This window comes from Sander lucioperca, chromosome 14, assembly GCF_008315115.2.
Source record: "Sander lucioperca isolate FBNREF2018 chromosome 14, SLUC_FBN_1.2, whole genome shotgun sequence".
Taxonomy (NCBI): domain Eukaryota; kingdom Metazoa; phylum Chordata; class Actinopteri; order Perciformes; family Percidae; genus Sander; species Sander lucioperca.
In genome coordinates this window covers 11,453,916-11,462,378 of record NC_050186.1, presented here as the reverse complement: position 1 = coordinate 11,462,378, position 8,463 = coordinate 11,453,916, and the positions used below count along the sequence as shown (strand labels likewise).

Genomic DNA, 8,463 nt, shown 5'->3' with positions numbered 1-8,463 from the left:
CGTGGCGTTTTGAGTTGCAGCTCCTCCTTGGCGACGGTGGGAACACAGCAACAAAAGACCTGCTGGAAACCTGCTCTGAACCTGCCGAGAGGAAGACAGATATTTCATAACCGGATGGATTAAACAGGCAGGATTACAGACACAAATACAGATTACCTACCACATGACAGAGAGAGAGAGAGAAACACACCAACAGCGTGACACGCTTTTTTCCAAGCGGACGTCCTTACCTGCTGTTGAGGCAGTAGTAGATGATGGGGTTGTACATGGTGGAGCTCATGGCCAGCCACATGATGGCCAGGTACACCTGCTGGATGTAGCGCTGCTCGAATAAATCGGGAAAGAACTGGTGCAGTAAGAAGTAGATGTGATACGGCAGCCAGCAGCCGGCGAACGTACACACAACCACGATCATCATCTTCACCACCTGCCACAGAGACACACAGAGTGTATGGAGAGTTTAAATTCATCTTTTCTGTTTTTATTGTTTTCATGCAGGGATTTAAAAAACATTCAATTAAATGATAGTGTTTGATAGGACAAGACACAAGGTGTGTGTGTATTTGTTGTGTACCCTTACAATACGATACGATAATATCACGATACAGCAATTCTGCCATGATCAATATATTGCTAGACAATCCTATAATGATACATCACTGTATTGGTCTAACTATGAATACAAAAACGCTGAAAAGGTGACAAATGCGTAGAAAAAACATTTAAAAAAAGGATCCATGAAGTAGCGACGTGTGTGAGTGTGTGAGTGTGAGTGTGTGTGTCTCACCTTGCGTTTGGCAGTCAGCTGGTTTTTGTAGTGTTCAGAGGAGTCTCCGGGGATCTCGCTCGCCCAGAGGTTGACACCCACGATCATGTACGCACATCCCATAATGCAAAGGGGCAGGAAGTAGATCAGCAGTGTCACACACACATAGTATCTGTGAAATGAGAGGATGAGGAGGAGAAAAAATAAGATTAATGTATTGTGATTTGCACTGGAAGAACTGCTGTAATTTTTCTGACACATCCATCCAGTATTTACAGAACTGCTGGTGCACAGTGTGTTCCAGTTTTTACCTTTAAAACTTTACTGTTTCATAGCTTACGGAAATAAATATTCCACTAATATTGTCGTTAACATGCAGCTTTTTGATTCCTTCAACCACCTTCTTGAAAAGGCTGGCATAGCAATGTTTGTTTACAATTTCTAATCTCCAGCCCAAATAAAAATCCGGACCACAAAATTAAAGCTGCCTTAATTTGCAGAGAGGTTGAGAAGGTGTGTGTGTGTGTGTGTGTGTGTGTGTGTGTGTGTGTGTGTGTGTGTGTGTGTGTGTGTGTGTGTGAGACGAGGCAGTCAGGGGACGATAATAACAATAATTCATTTTGAAAGCGAATTTATCAAATGCCCTTTGTCCTCCTTTAGCTCCACAGATCATTTCCAGGAGAAATTGAGGACTATTCCTCACAGACGGATTCATCACCTGAACATGAGTCATTTCAGCTGCGGGCTCTATTTTTTTCATTTATTAAATGACTCTCAGAAGAATGATGATTGCGCAGCTTCATCCAGGTATCCTGTCCAGTGTGAGATGACAACAGATCAAACCTTATTACCCACAGAGATGTGTTGGAGCCGCAGGATACTGTATATATGGTAAGAAGGGAATAATATATCAAATATTTGAGATACGAGCTGCCGAAATCATTTTTTTTTAAGGATTTGGTCTCAAACTTTTTTCAATAAATGGCAAATATTCTCTGAGCCAAGGACCCCCCCAAAAGCATTTTTTGGTAGAAAAAAAAGGCTATATAAAGAGGTACATTACAGCGCAGTACCAGCACTGTCTGATTTACTCTTTGTCTTAGTCTTTGTAACTGAAAGACACTCAAATGCTACTTCAAATGTTTAAAATCCATGACTAAATTCATTTATTATTATAGTATAATTTTTCATGGAATTATGCAGGACTGATATTTTTTAAATTAACATATAAAAAAAAAATCTCACGTACCCCCTATAGTACTCCAAAGTACCCCTATTTGAGAAACACTGCTTTAAAGGGTAACTTCGGGGGGGTTTTCAACCTGCGTCTTTTTTTCCTGTTTTTGTGTCTTAAGTTACTGACGGGAACAACAATCTTTGAAATGAATGTCCATTAAAAGTTCTGGTTTTGCCGCTGACAGGCTCAGATTATTATTCTAAGTGTCTGACAACATTATGGAAAGGATCCCTCTTTTTGTTAAAGAGTAAGATCCTTTTTGTTAAACATGAAACAGCCTTGAAATCGCCCATCAAACCCACCAGACTGCATTTAAATCAAACGTGTCAAACTCAAGGCCCACGGGCCAAATCCGGCCCCTCTCCATTAGTGCATGAATAGGTTCTGAGCATGTGTGTGTGTGTGTGTGTGTGTGTGTGTGTGTGTGTGTGTGTGTGTATTTCAGGCCTGTGTGCAGTGATTTCTAACAAACAGAGTGTAAATTGTAATTTCCCCACTTTATAATTTATACTAAAAAGTATAAATTATAAAATTATAAATGATAAATGTTGAAAGTAAACCTACGCCCTTGTACTCACATCTTCCTGAAGTCCACAGGGGTGTATTCCGGCCAGTCTATGTAGCAGACGGTGCGTCCCGGTAGCAGCGCGGTGGATGAGAAGTAGTACTGAGGGAAGGCTAGAAGTAGAGCCAGCATCCAGATCACAGCAATCACAACATAGGTCTCTGTGGAAGTCAGCCTCTGCTGCAGCGGGCGGATGATCGCCATGTATCTGACAGACACACAGAAGATGTAAACATGAGAAGAAATATTCTGTTACTTAAAGGACAAATCCGGCGCAAAATTAACCTAGGGGTTAATAACGTGTACGGAGTCGACCGTTCTTTGGGATATGTTTTCATGCTAATTGAATGTGACCAGTTTTAGCACAAACCGCTAATTAGCTTATAAAGCTAGTCGTCGGGGCACGGATAAAGTAAAAAGAAATCTCTATTTTATACCACTAGCAAGGCTCAAAATAGCACCACACTTCCACGGTAGCATAATGAGGGGCCCTACATGTAAACCGAAGCATCGTCATTCGACTGGTCGTGACTATTTTCCCAAGATGGCGCCTGCCTGTATACATGAACGGTACTGTCTTTATAATATTATATGGTGCTATTTTGAGCCTCATTAGTGGTGTAGAAACAGTGATTTCTTTTTACTTTACCCGTGCCCTGACGACTAGCGTTATAAGCTAATTAGCGGTTTGCGCTAAAACTGGTCACATTCGATTAGCATGAAAACATATCCCAGAGAACGGTCGACTAAGTTATTAACCCCTAGGTTCATTTTGCGCCGGATTAGTCCTTCTCTTAACTCTATATTGTGGTGGATTTTCGTGTTTTATTAACTACAAATTGTGTATAATTTACGTTTTTACCAACCATTGTCTTTCCAACCATCTGTCAAAGCTTTCCCTTCCCTAAAACCTTCCAGACAGCCATTGGTTTTATGAAAATCAACAGCAGAGACGTCAAACCTGCTTTAAACAGGTAATGAACAATTTGATGCCTTTTATTTTTTACATCACATTACATTTTGGTCATGTTTTCATATCTTTTTGATTACTCCCTGTTGTTGTATTCGAAGACAGCTGATTGATTTTGTATGTCATAATTTATATAATTATCCTTTCAACAATGTTCATGTCTGCTTATTGTTTGTTTTTCTTGCTTTTTGGTCTCAGACTCCTAAATTCTAGATCTCAACGCTTTGCTTAATTTCGCCGGCAAAGACGGTCACTATGGTTACTGCTCGCAAACACATCGCCATCATGTGAGATTACCTACAGTAAGTAGGTTTTTTTACAACATTTTCTAATCAGAAAAAAATATGTTTACTGTGTGGAATTACTCAACTAATGCTGTTGTGTTTCCACTGCGAGGTACCTCCAGGTACGATTCTAGGATCAATGTTAACCCCACCCTCTGCTAAATCAGGAATTTCATTAGCCAATAATCTCTGAGCTAGCTACTGAACAACGTCAGCTAACGTTTTTTGACAATATTAATAGGAGGGCTATTTTTTAATGTGTTTTTAGGACGTTTTTTAAACTACAGTTACAGTGGGGCAGTGGTTGGAAAGGTAGACGTAGTCATATTTTCAAATCTCCGGTAAGCTTTCAGCACTGACTTAATGTAGGACCCAATATATAGCTTATTTTAAAAAAAGACACTTGCCACCTGGATAAACAACTTTTCTGGGGGAAACCCTGGACACTTACTGAAATCTTTTCATCTGCACCTCGTCAATAGTGCAACATAGTGTACGTAATATACGGAGTAGTTTTTGCGGGCTGGCGTTATTTTAAATCTGGATAATTGAGTGGTTAGAAAAATTGCTGTTGTGCTATATAACATGGCGGGTTTGTGCAGGATGTCCCATGCAGGCCCCCAGGAAGTGCCCCATGCTTTGAAGCAAATTAAACATAGCGGCCAAAACAGTGGAATTACAACTCCCGTGTACATCATGCCCTCTAGTCCAAAAAGACATTTTATTTAGTGTCACAACCCCCACAAAATGACTAATTTTACTATCAGATAACATTTGGCACCATTAAATCATTCAATCCACGTTCAAGTTAGCGGAGCATTAAACAGGAAGTAGCTGGCTCGGGAAGCAGCACCGATCATTTTTTTCAATTTTTGGCTCCATGATGGCTTCGTGCTCCACTGAAAAACTCTCAGAGGAATGAACGGGGCTGCGCCTCGAACGCTGTATCCAGACTCTTGTTTTCATTTTTTTCCTTGTTCATAACGTCGCAGAAAGCAATGCAAGTGAGAAACTGTGAGGAAACTTTTATATTAAATAACGTTGCCTTTATATTGCAGCAGTGTAAGGGATCCTCTATACTTTGCCTCAAGGTATGCTCTCTCATTTTGATTCCAGTCCTGGAGTGGAGAGTCAAAGATTTCTGGGCTGTGTGGGATTTAAGATGTTTAGGATGGCTCTTATATACACATTTATCTAAAGACGAATAGTGCCATAACACACACACACACACACACACACACATACACACACACACCTGTCCAGAGCGATGGCCGTCATGGAGTAAATGCTGGCGAATATGGCTGCGATGGGGAAGAAGTTGTGGAAGCGGCAGTAAACCAAACCAAAGTACCAGTCGTTGTGAACGCCGTAGGTAAAGTTGATCACCGTGTTGAACGCTGACATGGCCGCCTCGGCGAATGCCAGGTTCACCTGCAGGAGAGCAGAGAGTTTAACGAGGCATGATTTTCTCACTTACAAAGACATTAAAGTGCTCATATTATTCTCATTTTCAGGTTCATAATTGTATTTAGAGGTTATATCAGAATAGGTTTACATGGTTTCATTAAAAAAAACACCATATATTTGTTGTACTGTACATTGCTGCAGCTCCTCTTTTCACCCTGTGTGTTGAGCTCTCTCTTTTAGCTACAGAGTGAGACCTCTCACTGCTGTTACATCTTTGTTGGGAGTCGCACATGCTCAGTAGCTAGGTAAGGACTACTAGCCAGTCAGAAGCAGAGTATGAGGGCGTGCCCTGACAGTACCTAGGTAAGGACTACTAGCCAGTCAGAAGCAGAGTATGAGGGCGTGCCCTGACAGTACCTAGGTAAGGACTACTAGCCAGTCAGAAGCAGAGTATGAGGGCGTGCCCTGACAGTACCTAGGTAAGGACTACTAGCCAGTCAGAAGCAGAGTATGAGGGCGTGCCCTGACAGTACCTAGGTAAGGACTACTAGCCAGTCAGAAGCAGAGTATGAGGGCGTGCCCTGACAGTACCTAGGTAAGGACTACTAGCCAGTCAGAAGCAGAGTATGAGGGCGTGCCCTGACAGTACCTAGGTAAGGACTACTAGCCAGTCAGAAGCAGTTGAGGGCGTGCCCTGACAGTACTAGTAGGACTACTAGCCAGTCAGAAGCAGAGTATGAGGGCGTGCCCTGACAGTAGCTAGGTAAGGACTACTAGCCAGTCAGAAGCAGAGTATGAGGGCGTGCCATGCTAGCAGCTAGGTGAGCATTATAACGTGTGTTCCAAAGTGACCACGTTTGTCTCTGAAGTAAAGGCTGGACTACAACAGAGCTGTTTGGAGCAGTTTGTGAACAGTGTTTTCTGTTGGAGATGGTAAGTCCCTTTGGGGTGGACTTTGGGCTTTTTCACTTTGTAAACCTATAACATGCACAAAAAAAGATATATGACAAAATAAAGGAAAGGGAAAAAGCCAAAAAAGCATAATATGAGCACTTTAAGTCCCAATGACCAGCTGCATCCACGGAGTGATATTATAACTGAAGTGAAATCACACCAAAAATATGAATACTTTCCTTTGATAATTAGGATCAGTTTGTCATTAACATCTACTTCTACCACGTAACAAAACCTACGCCTTTGACTACAGCCTATCGATCACTGTAAATGTAGCATAACACATAACACAACACATAAATAATAATGGGTCTATGTGCAAGTGTGACAGAGTCCATGCAGCATTGAGTAGTTATACTTAACTGACCCTGCATTTATTTGGTGTACCAATAAATAGAAAATGTATTTAAATGATAGATTGGTTCAGTTCTTATCCTCTCTGGGTTGAGAGTCGGGGACGCAGCTGGTTTCAGCTGGAGGAGCAGAAGTCTTCATTTCACAGAAGTACGTTTGCTTTCAGTCAGGAGTTTGCAGATAATAAAATAACAATGTTTCAATCCATTTTAGTGGGGGGGACACAAATTAAAGTTAATTCTTCTAAAGCAACACTAAGAGTTCCAAAATTAGATCATCAAACAAAACCTGATAATAATACAAACAATAAAATAACATATTCATATATTCATCATATTCACAAATAACTAAAAAGAAGTGCATGTAGACATATAAATTCACAATTAGTCAGAGGTTTCTGAGCTCCACAGCTTCCACAAGTTTAATAGGCTACTTGTTTGTTTTGTTTACCAATCTAAGTGACTTCTGTAGAGATTTTAGTTCTATGAGAAAAGGTACAAAGTTAGGAAATGAATTAGAAAATGTCTGCTTGTGAATATAAAATTTGGCATATAGAATGATGAAATGAATTAGATCAGTGTTTCTCAAATGGGGGGTACGTGTACCCCTAGCGGTACTTTGGAGTACTGCAGGGGGTACGTGAGATTTTTTTTTTTAATATGTTAATTTAAAAAAAACATCAGTCCTGCATAATTCCATGAAAAATTATACTACAATAATAAATTAAATTAGTCATGGATTTTAAACATTTGAAGTAGCATTTGAGTGTCTTTCAGTTACAAAGTTGTTGTTTAGTAAATCAGACAGTGGTGGTAATGCGCTGTAATGTACCTCTTTATAATAGCCTTTTTTTCTACCAAAAAAAATGCTTTGGGGTGGTCCTTGGCTCAGAGAATATTTCCCAGGGGGTACATTATTGAAAAACGTTTGAGAATTAGATAACTCACGAGCACCATTTCCTGAATTTATTTAATTTTTTATTTTATTGGTTTATTTGATAGGGACCATGCATATTTATGAACATTGTTGTATAAAAAACACCATGTGAATATGCCATAATTAGTAAAAATAACTACTTTTCATCTGCAGTCCCTAGGCAGGGGACATTGGGTTAACATAGAGACAGCCAGCAGTCATACAGCACTCATTCACTATAAATTAAAAGGTACACATAATGGTGACATATATACATTGACAAAACAAACATACATGATGACAAAGACAGTATTCACCCACCTCTATACTGCATTCAATTTAACAGTGAAAGTGTATGGGTGATGAAATGATCATAGAAACAGATGATACCTTTGTAGACGAAGTTAGTGGGTTCACAAAAAAAAAAGTAAGACTCCAAATCTGTCCTAAACCCTTTGGATGTTTCTTCTTTTTAACAGTTAATGCTCACCAGAAAGTAGTTGGTGACGGTCCTCATGCGTTTGTGCGCCAGAATGATCCAGATGACCGCCGTGTTACCGAGCACCGACACCGCGACGATGCTGCAGTAAGCCACAGCCCAGAGAGTGATCTGCCACGCCGGCTGGACGAACTGGTTGAAGCCGTCGCTGCCGCTGCCGTTAACGGAGACGTTTGTCCCGGTGGTGGCGTTAAAATCCGTTGCGTTGTAGAGAGAGTCCATGTTTCTGTTTATGTCGGCTCGTTTGGCTGAGTTGGATGTTAAAAATAGATTAGTGTCCTCTCTTACCGGAATGGATTCCTCTTTAGGAGGGAAAGGAGCAACGCGTGGGGTGAAAATCTAGAAAAGGGAAAAAAAAAAGCGCACAACTCTCACGTTGGAGTAGCCTTTAGGCACCGTGAAGCCGCGCGCTCCGGAGGACATCACCGTGCCAAAACGCACGACGCAGCTCGCCAGCGAACAGTTGACATTCAGGCTGTTTAACCAGGGACGTGCACGGACAATTTGTTGGA

The 8,463-nt window shown here is 40.9% G+C and overlaps 1 protein-coding gene across 1 annotated transcript; it reads right to left on the bottom strand.

Annotated features, from left to right (window-relative positions):
* Nucleotides 1–226: 226 nt before the first annotated feature.
* LOC116041882 (substance-P receptor-like) lies at nucleotides 227–8,394 on the bottom strand. Its single transcript, XM_031287968.2, has 5 exons — nucleotides 7,943–8,394; nucleotides 5,078–5,253; nucleotides 2,582–2,776; nucleotides 788–938; nucleotides 227–427 (listed from the first exon to the last, which is right to left on the bottom strand). The coding sequence occupies exons 1-5, from the start codon at nucleotides 8,171–8,173 to the stop codon at nucleotides 227–229; spliced, it is 954 nt and encodes a 317-aa protein (XP_031143828.2). The 5' UTR covers nucleotides 8,174–8,394.
* Between the last annotated feature and the right edge of the window lie 69 nt (nucleotides 8,395–8,463).